At 45.4% G+C, this 19,786-nt stretch overlaps 1 protein-coding gene across 2 annotated transcripts in view; it reads right to left on the reverse strand.

Annotated features, from left to right (window-relative positions):
- Nucleotides 1-19,530, reverse strand: part of LOC101169424 (integrin alpha-11) — a 72,394-nt gene extending 52,864 nt beyond the window's left edge. For both annotated transcript variants that reach the window (XM_023955519.1, XM_023955518.1), the window contains exons 1-4: nucleotides 19,403-19,530; nucleotides 1,556-1,667; nucleotides 1,318-1,427; nucleotides 516-607 (exon numbers count right to left, since the gene is read on the reverse strand). In XM_023955519.1, coding sequence (XP_023811287.1) covers nucleotides 516-607; nucleotides 1,318-1,427; nucleotides 1,556-1,667; nucleotides 19,403-19,451 — 363 coding nt within the window. In that variant the 5' untranslated portion in view covers nucleotides 19,452-19,530. The remainder of the gene's footprint in view (nucleotides 1-515; nucleotides 608-1,317; nucleotides 1,428-1,555; nucleotides 1,668-19,402) is intronic.
- Nucleotides 19,531-19,786: the final 256 nt, after the last annotated feature.

Here is a 19,786-nt window from a genome sequence, read left to right on the forward strand (position 1 = left end):
TCACAATCAGTTGATTCACGCTGAACGTGTAAATGGTCAAAGTGTTACGGCGATCTAAGAGTGTGTGTTCTTTAGGTGTCACTGGTGACAGCTTCCTGCTCTGCTCCATTCTGATCATCCACAGGCAGACACACAGATCCATGGACGTCTTTGTTTTCCTGGTCTGAGCTGGAATCTGGACCAGAACTGTACAGCTGGATAGATTGGATGTTGCTGCCATTCTGGTTGCACTGCTAATGTTAGTTTGAGGAAGTGAGGGGCTGTAAGTTAGCAGAATTGCGTGAACAGAGAGCCACTGGCAACTCAGAGGGGAATTTCTATTGAACTACTGCTGCTCTGCAGAAACTATGTCTTTTTCTTGTGTGTGGCTAAAACCAGCATTATTATATCTAAAAGACCACTGAGAAGACTTTAAGACATTTTATCAAAAGATGATTGGAGTGTGACTTTAAGGTTTGGAGTGTTCTTATTACTTTTTAAGGGAAGCTAACCCACTCTATGTTTTTTTGACTTACCACAAAGCTGTCGTCTTTTGGGTTGGAGATCAGTGTCAGTCCCAGTCTCATCTGCTCTTTCCTCTCAGACACGTTGTCCAAAGAAACCTTTCCTGGTTAAAATTCAAAATGACTAATTATTAGTTTGTTTTTAAGTCTGTTTTTGGGCTCTACGTACAGCAGGTGTTCATTGAATGCATGCTGAAAGTTCCACCAGCTGAACTTTCAACTGCTTGAACGTCAAACTGTTGAACTTTGACCAAGCGGGGGCTGGAACTTGTTTTCTTCTGCATCACCACAGACAAAATAAACAGTTCATGCTGGTCAGTAGAGCTACATCCACTGTTTTACTCTGTGATGTTTGTGGATAAAGTCAGGATGTATGGTGACGAGCACATGAACTAAACAGGTCATGTCTATGACTCGGCCCATGTGGCTTTTAATCTTTTAATTGCATTTTCTTTGTTATTTTCTGTCATTGTTCAAATGAATCTACCATTAGGATGTCAGTCTGTCAATTTTTTTTTAAGTGGCCCAGCCTATAAAATCATCAAGGGATCAAACACTTTTTCCACTGTAGCTCAGGAGACAGAGATGTAAAGTGAGCATTTTCCCCCAACTGTTTTTTATTGTACTTCTATGTTATTGGTAATACTGAGGTTCTTTTTCCCTTCACTTTACATTCTGTTCCATGTGTGCCGAATGCAGATGTATGGTTGTTTTTTTCCCAGCACTCCATCTGTCCGTCCTATCCAGACATCTTTGGAGGAAAGTAACAGATGGGGCTGAAACTCTGCCCTCTTTTACGTTGGCCTCTGCTCACCTAGTTTGAGTCTGCTGCAGTCGGCAGAATTTCGTTGGTCCAGGGGGCATCTATAAACATCACCAGTCTGCTGCCCCTCAGTGAATTCCAAAGGAGCTCCAACCAGCAACCTGAAGGCGCAATCAGACGTGTCTCACTATTCAGAGCCTACTGTGGAGCCTGCATGTTCAGCTGAAGCTGTTTAAACCAGCAGACACAGGTGTTTGAATGTAACGTTAATGGGGTGTTGAACTCCTACCATGCACGTCCTCCTGCCTCGTGCTGCTGCACTGTATATCCAAACTGAGCCTCTTTAGAACCAGAGAAGATCTTAAAGTTCTTCACATTAAAGTTGAAGCAGCGCTGAAGATCTGAAACAGATGAGTGTGTTAGGAGATATCTCACAATGAGACAAATGTTACAGCAGCTCAGGTTTTAGACTGTTTTACAGACTCTGAAGACCTGAAACCTTGAGTGACTCCAGGAAACAACAGTGATGAAGCGTCCAACATCTGTAGATGTTTCTGAAACCAAATAACTCAAGAGAGAATTCAGTTAACAGGCAGAAGACTAAATATTAGTCCAATCAAAACATCCTGATCATCGACAACAGATGCACGCCATCGCGCTCTGCAGTTACCATTGTTTTTAAGGGCCTATACCAGGGGTCGGGAACCTATGGCTCGCGAGCCATATATGGCTCTTTTGATGGTCACATGTGGCTCGCAGACAAATCTTTAATTATACTTTTTTTTTATCATTAGTCCAGTCCTTCTCGGGCGCGATGCGATGCCAGAGGCGCGCAGTAGTAGCGGTGCTTGGAGAGAAGGATCTGCGCCAGCGCTATCAGTTACTATTATCTATTATTTCACAGAGTTTGTACCACCTGGAAACCTGTGAATTGCCGTGCCTAAAAGTGTGCGCTCCCATCTCTGAGAAAGAGCGCGCAGATGCGGGGACGGGATGTGTGAGGGAGAAAGCAGAGGGTGGGGTGGGGGGGGCTGAGGTGTTGTGGGGACCGGCAGCAGGTGAATCGCGCAGGGATTGTAAAAACGTAAAACCCGCTGCCCGTCACTCACTGCAGCGTGTGAGTGTGTGTTTGGCTCCCCGTCTGCATGTGAGCAGTCTGTCTCACATCTACAGAACATTCAGACCTACGATCACGTTTAAAGTCTCAACGCCTGCATGAAGCAGAAACTCACCACGTATCAACCAGACTAGACCATCAGCAAAACTACCACGAGAAATACTCATCATTTATTAGCAACAGCATAACAATGTTATTAAAAAGAATCCACAGACTTATTGTACTTTAAAAATGTTGAAATTAAGTCAAATGCACACATTCATTTGTATATTTAGTTTTAAACAAATTGTCGCGGACTGAGTTGGATGGCTGTTGGGCCGCGTTAAAAGTTCTGGAGTTCATTGAACGCGTCAAGCAGAGATCTGATTGGCTCTCAGTTCTGTCGCTCAGCCTGTTGTTAGGTAGTTTGGACCAATGGGGTTCAGCTATGGGCCGAATAAGGGAAATGGGAGGACTGGAGCGGGAGCAGGTGAATATAAAGTTGGGAGAAGCGCTCTCTCTCGTCTCGTGTCGACAGGAGAGATTCAGGAGTTGCTGAATTAATTGTACGGCGTTTGTTGTGGTCTACAGTAACCAGAATAAAGAACCTTAAAAGAGGTTAAGTCTCCGTGCCTCAGTGTGGGAAAGAGACACAACATTATTGTATGGCTCTTTCGAAATTACATTTAAAAATATGTGGCGTTTATGGCTCTCTTGGCCAAAAAGGTTCCCGACCCCTGGCCTATACCATGCTATTCTTAAGACTTTTATAAGAAACTATTTCCATATTACTTTTGGCTCACAAAAGAATTTTTTTTTATTAAATAGGAGTTATTTTTCTGAGTTCTTTTCCAACCTGGAGGTAAGACAACTCGATCTTTGAGGCTCCGCCTTCCTCTCCTTGTGGGTGCCGCCCATTTCATGACATCAACCTGAAGCCGGCTTCAGCAGCGTGTGTGGGGTATTTAGGGTGGGGTGTGTAATTATGTTTCAGTTTGTTATCCTCTGTTTCCAGCTCATTGTCTCCTGGGTTTTTTCATTACAGTTACTTTTCTCTCCCACCTGGCATCTTATTGGCTTCACCTGTGTTCACAAATGTCATCAGTTCACCTGTGTATATGGTCTGTGTGTTTCCTCCACTCATTACAAGATTTTTGTGTTGCCTCTCGAGTCTCATGAGAAACCTAGCCTTGGTTTTCATTCAGTTCAGTGCTGAATGAAAGACTTTGATTCTGCATTCCTGCATCCTGCGTTTGTGTCCGCAACGGGATCCTGACAGCGTGTCTGCATCTCTCCCACCAAAACAAACAACGTCCAACTAGCTCCAAAGAGAAAGTGTGTGTCTGTTAGCCCGGGGGTCGGTGCTGGCAGAGCAGACTCTTCCTGGAAGGGGCTGTTCTTACTGGTCTACGTTACAATGTAAGAAAGTGGAGTGGGAGGGGCTGGTGATCAGGTTTTTAGAGGAATACTCAGAAATGCGTAAAAGGATCAAAATACCGCTTTTTGTGAGGATTTAACATTATAATACACTTAAAAGCTCAACAGACTGATTTTGCATGGTATATAGGCCTTAAAGACGTCTTGAAAACAAAGTTAATGCAAAATTACTGCAAAAAAGAGAGCTGACCATGGCCCCGTAAAAAACAATCAAGTGACAAGTGACCATGAAGACATCAAAAAATCCATTGAAGACTAGACTGAGAGCATTACAGCCATACAGAACGAGCTAAACGCCGCTACTGGAGCTAGCTAAAGAGATCAGGAGACTTTGAGCCCAGAAAGAACATGGAGACAACAGGATCGATATACTGGAGAAACGAGTGGACAGCTTGGAACAACACTCCAAGAGGAACAACTTGAGTTTTCTGGATCAAAATTCGGCCAAAGGCTAACAGAGCTAAAGCTAACAATGCTAATTGTCACAACACTTCTGATGACAAGGACAGCATCTCTGTGGAGCAACAGGTTGAAGTTTTTCTCAGGTCTAAAGGGATTTCCCTGGATGGATCCCCTGATGTGCCATTCGCTCCCCACAAGAAAGGAGACGGAAAAACCAGCGACCATCATCATGTTTGACAATCAAAAACACAAACTTCCTTTAATGAAGGAAAAAGCTCAAGGGATCCACTGTTTATCTGGGTGACCATCTGACCAGGCTGAATGCAAAGTTGCCAATTCAATTCAGTTTTATTTTTTTATACAGCCCAATATTAAAACAATAGTTGTCTCAATGGGTTTCATACCAGTAATTGTATAAAAAGATAAAATCAGTCATAAAATACAATTGGTAATTGGTAATAACTAAACTACACTAAACAGACTAAACTAAACTGGGAGTCCCTGCCCTTAGACCCTCCGTCTCCGTAAGTAAAAACTCCTAAAATTCTGGCGGGAAAAAACGAAGAAACCTCAGGGGTACCCACATGAAGGAGGGATCCTCCCCCAGGACGGACAGGCGATGCACCAGAACTCTTAGAGAATAATTAGCTTATCTAAATCTACAACTACATATTTAAAGTCCAGCAGATGAGCTTCATCCAGATGGAGTTGGGGGACGGCTGGGGGACGGCTGGGGGACGGCTGGGGACGAGCTGGGGACGAGCCAGAGACAGGATCCACAACCAGGTGTAGGAGCAGGAGCAGAGACTAGCCAGGGATGAGGTCCACGTCCCAGTACAGGAGCACAGATGAGCCAACTGGAATTAGGAATCACTCACACTCCCCCGGAGGGGGGTGGGAAAGGGGGACAATGCACGAATAGAGGAATAACGAGAATAGAGGACAGAACCGGGATGCACTATACTTTCCCCAGCTTCAAACTTCTAACAGCCTATTGACAAATAATTGTTATTGTTATTACATTTAATTCAAACATGTTAATGGTAAGTGGCATGCACTATGGTACTTATAGCAGGTGGTACTTATGTATTTATAATAGAAAACCTATATTTTTAGGCTTTCAATATCAATGCAATATGGTATTAATCTAAGCAGGGGGAATAGGCCCTCCTGGCCCGGTTCAGAAAACCGTCTTCCCTCTGTGGAGAAATATGTATAATGGATGTAATGGAAATGTAATTATTCCCCCTGACTTTATTACAGTGGATGAGGTAGGGGGAGCAATAAGTTAAATAATTTCTGATAACTAGCTAGCCTGATAGCAAGCCTGTCCAATGAGGAATGTTTTCAGTCTAACTTTGAATGTAGAATGTAGGGAGCTTACTCCATAAAACAGGGGCTTGGTGGCTAAACACTCTACCTCCAACTGTACTTTGAATAATTCTAGGAACCACAAGCAGTCCTGCATTTTGAGAGTGAAGTGTTCTGTTTGGATGGTAAGGGACTATGAGGTCTTTGATATAGGATGGGGCCATAGCATGTAAGGCCTTATAGGTTAGCAGGAGGATTTGAACATGATTCTAGAATCAACTGGGAGCCAGTAAAGTGAAACTAACACAGGGGTGATCACTCTGAGTTGCGAGCTGCAACGGAGAGTGATGGATGACAGATGGTGAACACACTTTTACGAAGACTGAGAGGGAGCGCGAGTTACGCCACCATATGTGAATGTATGGGGACGCCTGGGCTAGAGTCTCTGCTTTGAATGTGGTCCTAGCTCCTGGTAGAACCGTGTCTCCCGGTAGAACTGTGTCTCCCAGTAGAACCGTGTCTCCCAGTATAACCGCGTCTCCCAGTAGAACCCCGTCTCCCAGTAGAACCCCGTCTCCCAGTAGAACCCCGTCTCCCAGTAAAACCGTGTCTCCTGGTAGAACTGTGTCGCCCAGTAGAACCATGTCTCCCAGTAGAACCGTGTCTCATAGTAGAACTGTGTCTCCTGGTAGAACTGTGTCTCCCGGTAGAACCGTGTCTTCCCGTAGAACTGTCTCTCCTGGTAGAACTGTGTCTCCCAGTAGAACCGTGTCTCCCAATAGAACCGTGTTTTCCGGTAGAATTGTGTCTCCCAGTAGAACCGTGACTCCCAGTAGAATCGTGTCTCCCAGTAGAACCGCGTTTCCCAGTAGAACAGCGTCTCCCAGTATAACCCTGTCTCCTGGTAGAACAGCGTCTCCCAGTAGAACCGTGTCTCCCGATAGAACTGTGTCTCCTGGTAGAACTGTGTCTCCCGGTAGAACCGTGTCTTCCCGTAGAACTGTCTCTCCTGGTAGAACTGTGTCTCCCAGTAGAACCGTGTCTCCCAGTAGAACCGTGTTTTCCGGTGGAATTGTGTCACCCAGTAGAACCGTGTCTCCCAGTATAACCCTTTCTCCCGGTAGAACAGCGTCTCCCAGTAGATCCGTGTCTCCCGATAGAAATGTGTCTCCCGGTAGAACTGTGTCTCCCGGTAGCACCGTGCTCATAGTAGAACCGTTTCTCATAGTAGAACTGTGTCTCCCAGTACAACCGTGTCTCCTATTAGAACTGCGTCTCCCAGTAGAATGGCGTCTCCCAGTAGAACCGTGTCTTCCGGTAAAACCATGTCTCCTGGTAGAACTGTGTCTCCCAGTAGAACTGTGTCTCCCAGCAGAACCGTGTCTCCCAGTAGAACCGCGTCTTCCAATATAACTGTGTCTCATAGAAGAATCGTGTCTCCCAGTAGAACTGTGTCTCCTGGTAAAACCGTGTCTTTTTTTTTTTTTTTTTTTTTAAACTTGTTCTGTCCAACAGCTGAGCAAACAGATTACAGCTGAAGGCTTTTTGTGTTGGACAGGTTTTACTATCACAAAAAGAGGTTATATAGCTTCGAGAAACTAGAGTGTAGATTTGTATAAACCCCTTTTTGTCGTATTATTTTTTATTTATTTGTTACATTTAATGTGTGTGGGGAGGGAGAGGGGAAGAATGTGAGGGGAGGGTGGAAGAGAGTAAAAGGAAGAAAGGTGAAAAGGTGGGGGATACAAGCACTGATTTGAATAAGTTATTATTTTAAGCTGTGACAATTATACCAGATCTGCTGGAAAGACGAATGTTACATCAAAGGTGAAAATCTGACACTAAGATGAGCGAAAAAAATCTGTCCATCAATACACTGTGGGTAAAGAGGAGGGATGAAGCAGACAGGGAGCAGTGTGGCAGTGTGCACGTGCACGTGGGGGTGGAGATACATGCATGCTGCCGACGTGAACCTTGTGTTCATAAGGGGAGCCAGATCCTACCCAGCCAGACCAGCCAGACCAGGAGAGGGGAGGAGAGCCCCCCAGGCCAGAAGCCCCCCCCAGCATCCGGACCCAGGCAGCCCGGGAGGAGGGGACCGCCCACCCCACCAGCCAGGCACAGAGAGGGCCCCCCTACAGGGGCCCCCCCAATGCCCAGAGGCACAAGCGACCCCAGTGTCCGGCCCCCAGGCCACAAGACAGGAGCGCTTAGCCGTACCAAGCAGCAGCCATGGGGGCCACCGGGCGCCGGACACCGAGACAAAGGCCAGGGACGAAGCCAGGGCCCCTGGAACCCATGAGCCGGCCACTACCCGACCGGCGCCCCGTCTCCGCAAGCCAGCCCAGGCACGCGACCTAAGCAACCCAGGGATCGCCACGCACCCACAGCCACTCCCCATAACCCTATAACCCAGGGGTCGGGAACCTTTTTTGCCGAGAGAGCCATAAACGCCACATATTTTTAAATGTAATTTCGAAAGAGCCATACAGTAATGTAGTTTCCCTTTACCACACTGAGGCACGGAGACTTAACCTCTTTTAAGGTTCTTTATTCTGGTTACTGCAGGCTGTAACAAAAGCCGTACAATTAATTCAGCAACTCCTAAGTCTCTCCCGCTGAGACGAGAGCGCTTCTCCCAACTTTATATTCCCCTGCTCGCGCTCCAGCCCTCCCATTTCCCTCATTCGGCCCATAGCTGAACCCCATTGGTCCAAATTATCTTACAACAGGCTGAGCGACAGAACTGAGAGCCAATCAAATCTCTGCTTGATCGATGCGTTCAATGAACTCCAGAACTGATAAGGCGGCCCAACAGCCAAGTTAAACTCAGTCCGCAACAATATGGTTAAAACTAAATATACAAGTGAATGTGTGCATTTGATCTAATTTCAACATTTTTAAAGTACAATAAGTCTGTGGATTCTTTTTAATAACATCGTTATGCTGTTGCTAATAAATGATGAGTATTTCTCGTGGTAGTTTTGCTGATGGTCTAGTCTGGTTGATACGTGGTGAGTTTCTGCTTCATGCAGGCGTTGAGACTTTAAACGTGATCGTAGGTCTGAATGTTCTGTAGATGTGAGACAGACTGATCACATGCAGACGGGGAGTCAAACACACACTCACACGCCGCAGTGAGTGACGGATAGCGGGTTTTACGTTTTTACAATCCCTGCGCGATTCACCTGCTGCTGGTCCCCCTCACCCCCACCCTCTGCTTTCTCCCTCACACATCCCGTCCCCGCATCTGCGCGCTCTTTCTCAGAGACGGGAGCGCGCAGTTTTAGGCACGGCAATTCACAGGTTTCCGGCTGGTACAAACTCTGTGAAATAATAGATAATAGTAAACTGATAGTGCTGGCGCAGATTTTTTTCTCCAAGCACCGCTACTACTGCGCGCCTCTGGCATCGCATCGCGCCCGAGAAGGACTGGTCTAATGAAAAAAAAGTATAATTAAAGATTTGTCTGCGAGCCACATGTGACCATCAAAAGAGCCATATATGGCTCGCGAGCCATAGGTTCCCGACCCCTGCTATAACCCTACACACTACAACCCCTCCCCCCCGCCATAATATCTGAGCCCCCCTCCCCAACCCTCTTAGTGCCCTCCCCTCTCTGTGATGGGGAGGGAAAGCCCCAGAGGGTCCCAGTGAGCCAGCCCCCAGGTCCGTCCTACCCATGCACTCACGCACACATACTCACAACCATCTGGTTACCCTCCCTACCCCCTGCTGTGTGTGTGCTGCTAGCATGCAGTGTGTGTGTCTACAGAGGAAGTTAAAATTGTGGGGGGGGCCAGCGAAAGGTGAGCACGGATGTTTCACCGTGCCCCCCTCCACCAGACCCTCTTTACAAGGCCCTAGTTGAATCAGAGTGTCTAATATGCAAGTAAAAAGCGGGGAGGAGGGCGGGTGCCAATGAGAACCCAGAGAGGGGCATCCCCAGTGAGCCCCGCCAGCATACCCCTCCCATCCAGTTCCCGGAGCCCTATGTGCCTGTGAGCAATATTTGTTTGGTTGAGAGCGGGGAGGAGCAGGCGGATGGGCACAACCGGGGGAGAAGGCTCCCCCGAGCGACCAGCCCCCCAGCCGGCCGCGGTAGGCGCCCCCCCTCCCAGAGCGGCCAGGCAGCCAGAAACGGCAAGCCAGCCACAGTTGGAGGCCAGAGCCTCGTAGCGCCGAGAGACAGCCAGCAAGGAAGGGTCCCGGTGCCAGAACGGAGGGGCAGGGGGTCCAGCCCCACCATTCATACCCTGGCCTCCCCAAGGACTAGCACACCGCCCCCCCAGGCCCCCTCCCCAAAAAATAAATAAAAAATTAAATAATAATAATAATAATAATAATAATAAAATAAATAAATAAATAATAATAATAATAATAATAATAATAATAATGAAACAAACCCACCCAAGTGAACCCCTTAACCCCTGCTGTGACTGCGGCGTCGACCCCCGGGGGGCCAGGCCACGCGCCAACTACCGGCCACGGGCGAAACACCGGCCATGGGCAGACGACCCCAGGCCCCAGAGCCCCAAGCCCCCCCCCCCAGCCCCCGCCACGGCGACCAGCCACCCAGCACGGCACCTGGCCGCCGTTCCCGGTCAGCCGCACTGCCTACCCTGCGCCCAGAAGGCACCCGCCCAGGAACCCCTGCCAAGTTGCCGGCAGAGTGTGCGCCCCCACCACCACCCCACCCAGGCAACCAGAGCCCCGAGCCGGGAGAACGACAGGCCCGGCAGAGCCCACCCCCCCAAACCCACCCCGGCTCACCTAACCAGCCAGGACCCGGTTCAACCTATCACCATCCCACCCCTACTAGGTAATGTGACTAACCAGCCGGAGCCAGGGAGAGTCTGAAGCCGACAGGTTTTTTGTGGAGGACATTATCTCTGAACTAATATGCTCTGACATGAGGTTTCTGTAGTGGTTGATGCTAAGATTATTTTTAGATTTCCAGTTTAGGAGGATCGTTTTCTTTGCGATACATACAGCGGTGAGAACCATATAAGCCTTGTTAGATTCCATGTGGATGTTATTCAGGTCACCTAATAAGCAGAATTTGGGGCAAGCAGGAATCTTATGATTAAACCAGATTGATAAATCCTCACAAACCTTACGCCAGAATGATTGGACAGGTGGACAGACCCACAGGGCATGCAAATAGTCATCTATGTTGTTACCTATGCACTGTGTGCATATAGCAGACTGATTGAGACCCATTTTAAATAACCTCTGTCCGGTGTAGTGAGTTCTGTGGAGAACCTTGTATTGAATAAGTTGCAGATTAGGGCTTTTGGTCATATTAAAGGCATTCAAACAGATCTGTAGCCAAAATTGATCACTAGAATTCAATGATAGCTCAGACTCCCATTTTGTCATGGGTAAGTAAATTGTTTCATCTATGTCTGATAACATCTTATACATTTTGGAGGTGAGTTTGGGATTTTTAAGGTCCATGAAATGTGTTACTGTAAGGGGAGGGTCTAGGTCTATTTGGGTCAGGCAGTATTTAGTGCTTATAGCTGATTTAAGCTGCTGATATTCTAGAAATCTGTTTATATTAATTCCATAGGTTGAGGATAACGTTGAGAAGGACATAAATTTTCTATTCTGAATTATATGCTGGAACTGCTGGATTCCTTTGTTCTTCCATGAAGCAAAATTAATCATGTTTTTGTTAATCAAAATGTCAGGGTTATTCCAAATGGGGGTAAGTTTACATGGAAATAATGTGAGGTTGTTTTTTTTAAGAAAATCCCACCAGGCTGTTAAGGATGAGCCGATGTTTAAACTTCTGAAGCATTTGTGTTGTTTAATTTTAGAACTGAAGAAAGGTAAATTAGAAATATCTAGGTTATCACAGAGATTTTGTTCTATGTCTAGCCAGGATTCATCTAGCACACCAGGATTCAGCCATTTTTGTACATTAAACAATCTGTTTGCAGAGTAATAGTCCTGGAAGTCTGGAAGGCCTAGTCCTCCTCTATCTTTAGGTTTTTGAATAGTTTTCAAACTGATCCGTGGGGGTTTACCTTCCCAGAGGTATTGGGAAATGAATGAGTCTAATGATTTGAACCAAGTAGTTGGAGGTTTGGAAGGAATAATTGAAAACAGGTAGTTAATCTTTGGGAGAATCGTCATTTTTATGGTTGCAACTCTCCCGATTAGAGAAATGGGTAGAGTTTTCCATCTAGTGAGATCAGCCTCGGTTGTTTTAAGTAGTTGGGTGTGGTTTAGCATGAGTAGATCAGAAAGCCTAGAGGAGATATTTATACCTAAGTACTTTATGTTGTCTGTTTGTATTTTAATAGATGACGGATTTAGATAATTGCAATTAATTGGTAGAATTGTGCTTTTAGACCAGTTTATGGAGTATTCTGAAACTGAGGAAAATCTATTGATTAGGGAGATTATTTGGCAGATTGAAGATTGTGAATTTGGAGTAAATAGTAAAACATCATCTGCATAAAGACTTATTTTGTGTTCTAAATTTTTGGTTTGAATGCCTTCAATGTATCGACTTTGCCTAATAGCAGCAGCTAGAGCAGGGGTCGGGAACCTATGGCTCGCGAGCCATATATGGCTCTTTTGATGGTCACATGTGGCTCGCAGACAAATCTTTAATTATACTTTTTTTTCATTAGACCAGTCCTTCTCGGGCGCGATGCGATGCCAGAGGTCAGTTTACTATTATCTATTATTTCACAGAGTTTGTACCAGCCGGAAACCTGTGAATTGACGTGCCTAAAACTGCGCGCTCCTGTCTCTGAGAAAGAGCGCGCAGTTGCGGGGACGGGATGTGTGAGGAAGAAAGCAGGGGGGGGGACAGGCAGCAGGTGAATCGTGCAGGGATTGTAAAAACGTAAAACCCGCTGCCCGTCTCTCACTGCAGTGTGTGAGTGTGTGTTTGGCTCCCCGTCTGCATGTGATCAGTCTGTCTCACATCTAAAGAACATTCAGAGCAACCTAAGATCACGTTTAAAGTCTCAACGCCTGCATGAAGCAGAAACTCACCACGTATCAACCAGACTAGACCATCAGCAAAACTACCACGAGAAATACTCATCATTTATTAGTAACAGCATAACAATGTTATTAAAAAGAATCCACAGACTTATTGTACTTTAAAAATGTTGAAATTAAATCAAATGCACACATTCATTTGTATATTTAGTTTTAAACAAATTGTTGCGGCATGTCTTGGACTGGGTGGCTGTTGTGTCGCGTTAAAAGTTCTGGAGTTCATTAAACGCATCAAGCAGAGATCTGATTGGCCCTCAGTTTTGTCGCTCAGCCTGTTGTTAGGTAGTTTGGACCAATGGGGTTCAGCTATGGGCCGAATGAGGGAAATGGGAGGGCTGGAGCGGTAGCAGGTGAATATAAAGTTGGTAGAAACGCTCTTGTCTCGTCTCAGCGGGAGAGACTTAGGAGTAGCTGAATTAATTGTACAGCGTTTGTTGCGGTCTACAGTAACCAGAATAAAGAACCTTAAAATAGGTTAAGTCTACGTGACTCAGTGTGGGAAAGGGACACTACATTATTGTATGGCTCTTTCGAAAACTATGCAATTGAGAAAACTGTTGCCATCATTGTCAGAAGGATTAATTTGGGATGAGTAGAGAGATTGATCAAAGTTTTTAAAAACTGAATTTATTGCAGCTGGATCATGTGTTGCATTTCCTGTTAGGTCTATGACTGATGAAATAGTTGTCTTCTCTTTGTTTATTTTGAGTTGATTTGCCAAATATTTCCCAGATTTATTACTGTAATAAAAACTGTGTTCTTTGATTAGTTATTTCATTTAATTCAATTCTTACTTTCCTTATTTGTTGTAGAGTTTGATCATCCGGGGAGTTGCTGTAGGTTTCCTCTAACAGTCTGATTTTTTGCTCTAAATCCACTAGTTTAGAGTTTTCTTTTCTTTTTTTGTGGGATGAGAAGGCGATTATTTTTCCTCTCATGACTGCTTTCCCGGCCTCCCATAAAAGGCACGAGGAAATACCTGGGTGGTCATTATTTTGAAGATATGAGGACCATTCTTTAGCAAAGAAATCTATAAAGTTAGGGTCTCTGAGCAACAATGTATTGAACCTCCAGCTCCTTAATGAAGGTGGTGATGTTTTGTTTTTAAGAGTCAGGGAAACTGGTGCGTGGTCGCTGATAGTAATGGGGTGGATCTGTGCTTCCGTAGCTATGCTCAACAAGGAGCTGTTAACCAAGAAATAATCTAGCCTGGAGTATGATTGATGAACTGTGGAAAAAAAGGTATAAGCTCTTTTCGTGGGGTGGAATGAACGCCAAACATCACCAAGACCAAAATCCTCCATGTACTGTTTAGCAGTATTTGTGGATTGCCAGATTCTAAGATTTCCTGTGTTATTTAGCCTATCCATCTCTGGATCTAAACACATGTTGAGGTCACCCACAATAATTAGCGATTTGTCTGTATGTTCAGATAGCGCAGAGAAGAAGGAATGAAAGAATTTAGGGTCATCTACGTTGGGGGCGTACACATTAGTTAAACACAGCTGCATATTTTGAGTGGAAAGAGTGACTATTATAAATCATCCTTCTGGGTCTATGACTGTACTAGTTTCTGTGAATTTAATTTCCCTATTTATCATAATTGTTACTCCTCTCTGTCTAGAATTATAACAGGCTGAATATACGTTGGGAAAATCTGCTGTGGCGAGAATATTCACTGAGGAATTAGACATATGAGTTTCTTGAAGAAACGCAAAATCAGTTTTGAGATCTTTTAATTTGCTCATTATTTTCAGTCTCTTCTCTCTGGTTCCAGCTCCGTGCACATTCCAAGTAACTAACCTTAGGGTGGACATGCTGCTGTTGAGGTGAATGTTAGAAACTGTATGTTATTGATGGAGGCAAAAATGAGTATATATGTACACATAATTGTGTGCTTGATGTTGCTATGAGGCTTTATGTGTAATGTACAGTGCATGTGATGTAATGCTGGACATGCTGAGTGTCTGAGTGTGTTGTGCAGATCAGTACTATTGTAGAGTGGCTGAGTTATGTGGCAGCTTAGGTGAGGGGGAGGGAATAGTGTGTGAAAAAAGAAAAAAGGGAAAGGAGTGCAGAGGGGGGGATAAATAAGGAAACAGGAAGGGTAGAAACAGAACAAACCTATCATGAACAGGCTTGAAGCTGCTGAGGAGACTGGTGGTGATTTTACCTAAAGTGGAAACCTTTATGCCCCGTGTGTTATGCCCAGTGTGTCACATATAAGCATAAACTAACACCTGTGCAGAGAGTGTAAAGGGTGTGGATACATATCTGGTTTAGAAGAGCCAGGGAGTGACGTTTGGGTCGCGGTGGAGCTGTCCATTCACATAGAGTCTGTCCACAGAGATGACAGCGCGGGCCCCTTCATTCAGAAATTTCTTCCTGATGAGGAACAGGATCCTTTGACGCTCCAAGATTTCTTTGGGGAACTGGTCATCCATCCTGAAGTCGGTTCCCCGGAGCTCCCTGCCACGCCGCCTCACCTCTTCCTTCTCCTTGTGAAGGACAAACTTGGCCACGATGGGTCTAGGCCTGCAGTTCCCAGGTCTCGCTGCTCCCATGCGATGTACACGGTGAAAGTTTATGGTTTTAACTTTTTCCTCTGGAAGCTTTAGCTGGGTTTGAATAAAGTTTTTATTTTTTTCCTTGGCGTTTTCTTCTGGCGTTTCTGGTATTCCCATGACCACCAGGTTATCTCTCATGGATCTTGATTGAAGATCCAGAATGGACTCCTTGATCTTCTTATTTTCTTCAGAGAGTTGGCTCATTCCATCAGTGATGGACTTTACCGACTCCCTCAGCGCTGAGTTCTCCGCGGTCAGGGTTTCCACTTGTTTTTGGGAAAATTCTAGAGCATCCTTGATCTCTTGAAATTCCCGGTGAAGAACTTCCAGGAGGGAAAGACGGCTGTCGAAGCTGGATAGTTTTGCATCAATGCTAAGAAGCATATCCCACGCGTTAGATTCAAACTCCGTCTTCGGTGGAGAAGCCCCCGGTGATTCTTCGGGTCGGCTCCGCTTGGTGGGGGCGGCTGGCTTGGCGGACTGAGGGGTTTTTCCCATGACGAGACGCTCGTATTGCTCGTTTATGTAGCTTGTCGGGCTGTCCAGATCCTCTTCGCTCCTGCAGCTCTCCAGGACGTTCGGAGTTTACTTTGGAAAAAATTTGGGGGGGGAATGACACTGGGACGGTGTATTTATCCCAAAAAAGAAGAAAAAGAAAAAAAAAATATTCCGCTGGCTTGTTTGTTGTTTTAGTTTCCCAGGATTAAATCATCTTATTTTCTACCAGGTCTCGAGCAGGTCCGCGTCACAGCGTCATGCTAACCCGGAAGTCTCTGCTGCTTCACCGTGTCTCCCAGTAGAACCGTGTCTCCCATTAGAACCGCGTCTCCCAGTAGAACCGTGTCTCCCGGTAGAACCGTGTCTCCCGGTAGAACCATGTCTCCCAGTAGAACTCTGTCTCCCGGTAGAACCGTGTCTCCCGGTAGAACCGTGTCTCCCAGTAGAACCGTGTCTCCCGGTAGAACCGTGTCTCCCGGTAGAACCATGTCTCCCATTAGAACTCTGTCTCCCGGTAGAACCGTGTCTCCCAGTAGAACCGCGTCTCCCGGTAGAACCGTGTCTCCCGGTAGAACCGTGTCTCCCGGTAGAACCATGTCTCCCATTTGAACTCTGTCTCCCGGTAGAACCGTGTCTCCCAGTAGAACCACGTCTCCCGGTATAACTCTGTCTCCCGGTAGAACCGTGTCTTCCGGTAGAACTGTGTCTCCCAGTGTGCTTTGCTTTTCTCCATTGTGCATAATAAACTTCATTCTTGTTGTGGTCTGTTGTTTCTAATTGTGTTTTTCTTTAATGTCTAGATGCGTTTATCTGAGACCCAGTAAAACCGCGTCTCCCAGTAGAACCGTATCTCCCGGTAGAACCGTGTCTCCCACTAGATCCGTGTCTCTGAGCAGAGCTCGGACCGCCAACTCACACACCGGCTTTGGGGCAGTGTGTTAGCTTTTCAAAGCAAAAAGTAATGCTCAGTCCTTAGAAACACCAAACAATCAACGTGGATTTGTGTTTCCAGTCGTGTCCTGACAAAATAAAGGCTGATGTTATTTCACATATTTAGGTTCAGCCAAGATGCAGATTGTGGCATTTCCAGCATGGATTTATGTTCATCAAAGGCTAAATGTTGTTAGCGCATGTTAGCCTTCTCCTAACGCTTCTTCAAGCTCCGTTCTTCCGGAAAAAAAAGCACTGAACACACGGATTAAAAATAAAATGATGAGTGAACAGGCGCTTCATAATAACCAGAACAATAATAAAAGCACTTTTAGAAGATCCTCTCCTATATTACCAAGCTGCCACATATTTATGTATGTGGCAGCTCGGCTTGTTTACAGTGGAACTCTTTTACTCTTCTGGTATTTTAGAGGGTTCTGACCTAAAGTGTGGGCAAATGTAAACATTTTTCATAATCGGAAAAAGCTTTTCTGGGCCCATGTAGACGGTTGAATTCTAATCCGATCTTTGATCCAATCAAGATACTTTGCACATGGAACCGTGGCTACTGATTGCTAATATCAGGCTTTGACAATGCTCTCATCACATGTATCCGTACGGGGGTTGACCCGTACGTAGAAAGGTGTGGCCACATCTTAAGAGGGGCACAAGTGTGTCCTGCAGTTCCCTTGAGACTCGTACAGCCACCTTTAAGGGATGTCATGATAATGCAACATATCATTGTTGTGCTTGTGTTAAGTGTGTCGACAATTGATTACTAGTCCCAACCAGGCTGATCTGTGTGAGGCAAGTTGTTAAACAAATCGAGTCTTCTTCTTTTCCTTTCAGCTTTTTCCGTTGAATTGAGCAAAGTAATGTGATCATCCAGTGTCTAGAATGTTCTAAGAATGTTCCCTTTGGATTTTTTGGATGTGGAAAAACAACAGTGGGCTGAACTTTAGGAAACTCAAATGTGAATTTCATCTCACTTCTCCTCCAGCAACATGATGTAAGCTCTTCATTTCGTCTGCACGATGCCTCTGAACTGTATCCTCCATCAACAAAAGTCAGCTCTTCTGATTTTAGACCAGCACTGAAGTCATAAACACTAAGGCAGCTTTAATGACCCCCACATGTTTCTTAAAGCAGGTTCTAATTTTCTCCAAAGCTGTGATTTTTGGACCGCTCCAGGATCTCGCTGGAGCTCTGAGTGATGATCTGGAGTTTATCGTCTGCTGTCTCTTCCAACAATGTGTTTCTGGAAAGCTCAGCAGCCACGTTGGAAAGGAGCAGAAATGTCCCAGCCATTAGAGGTGCATGTCTGATTCCCTCTATGAGGATTGGCTTCTGTTTGAGTTCAGCAGTCATGATTCAGCTGAAGAGTTGGCAAAAACAGACGAAGCCTTGAACCTCCAGATCCTCGCAGTCCTTCAAGGAATCACAGTTTTGACAAGCTCTACAGAGTTCAGATTAGCCAGACGTTCCTCCTCTGAGGTGTTGTGTGCCTTAGATGTCTATTCCACATAAGAATTTGCTGTGTGATGAATAACAAGCAGTCGCTTGACTCGATTAAAACAAACAGAGTTAGGGTTTTTTTTAGGAGCTCTCGCTTTTCAGACGACTCAGTGAAGTTTCTCCAAGTCAAAGATGGAAATGATTAAATGAGGAACGTTCATGAGGTAAGGAGCGTTACGTCCTCCAGCAGGCTGACACTTGGATCCTCTGGCTCAGAACCAGTACAGTGCTGACTGGAAACACGTGAATTCTTCCTTTTGGCTCAAAGGGATGCTGACAGTTGGATCTAAGTGGCAAATCCTTTTGATTAAACTGTTAAGGAAAAGTCCTTCAGTGCTTCAAGTTCCTTTACTCCTGCTGAGGTTCAGGAGCCAGTTGTCTCTATTTAAGTCCGTTATTCTTAGTTTCTTTAAATGTCTAGTTTTAATTGTGTCTTGTCAGATCAGTTTCCTGACACCTACATTCCTTCAACTCAAAGTGAGAGCCTCAAATCTGCTATCGCACAATAAATATCCTGATGAGTGTACATTAATGTATAGATTAATGGGAAATAATTAAGACCATCTCCTGCCCCCCCCCCTAGGAGGACAAAAAGTTATTACAGACTTGAAGCTCAACAAAAAGAATGTGAGTCAACTCCTGAAGTCAGATGAACCATTCAGGGACTGAAAAGTGATCAATGCGTCATAAAAACAGTTTGAGAGACACTCAGTGTTTTATCGAACTGAGGAAGTCCCAGGGGCCCCAATGCCTTCCCAGCAAGAAAACACGCTTTTCATGGAACAGAACCTAACAAACCAGCTGCGCTGCAGGTAAGTCTTCCATAAAACATACTGATTGACATGCATGAGCTGAGCTGGAGAACAGCAAAAAATACTTCTATAGAACCAGAATCCTTATACAGGTACATCTGGAAGGTAATCAACATAGCAAAGAAAAAAAGAGTTTTAAAATTGAAGAACCAAGAGAAACTCAATCAAAGGAGGTCAGCCAACAGGATCTAAAATAAAAGCAGTCTTTGATTCTTTGTCAACTGCCTAGGTGTGCACTTTGATCTATTCTGCTGCCAGGATATTCTTGAAAAGAACTATCTGATCTGAATTATGATTCCAGTTTGAATTTTTTTCTCTGGAGTTTAAATAAAACCATATGTTGTTCTGAAAAAGAAAACGGCCGGAAGAAGCATAACCCAATATCAGAAAACATGAAATAATGGCAAATTGGCACGTGGGATTTGCATCTGAAGGTCTGCAGCAGATCCGCATTGTTGTCCTTCCACTATCTGACTGCAGGTTGTCTCCTTTGCAGGGGTTTGGTGTCCACACTGGGACCTGCTGTGGTGCTCAGTACTCACCTGGCAGCAGGCTGCAGGTCCACAGCAGGAGAAGGTGGTGACAAGCCATGAAGACAATGATGAAGATGCTGCAACGGAGAGTCCCTGCAGGGTGGTGGTTTTGTTGTCCTGATGTGTGATGGGGAGGCAGAGAGACTGTGAAAGAGGAGGGCCTTCCAGGAGTCTGTACTCCTCCTCTTGATTATGTGATTCTTCTCTGCTTTGCCAATAACTTTTCACTCACCTACTTTTAAAAACAGGAGCTCAAAAGTCAGCACTGCTGCAAAAAACAGGAAATTCCTTAGTTTTGTCTGTGATTCCATTTACTGTGCTATGGGCCAGATGTGAATTTCATGAGGGGGGATGGGGGGGGGTGCTCAACTGCTCAGATAATAAGTGTGCAAT

This window comes from Oryzias latipes, chromosome 6, assembly GCF_002234675.1.
Source record: "Oryzias latipes chromosome 6, ASM223467v1".
NCBI classification, from domain to species: Eukaryota; Metazoa; Chordata; class Actinopteri; order Beloniformes; family Adrianichthyidae; genus Oryzias; species Oryzias latipes.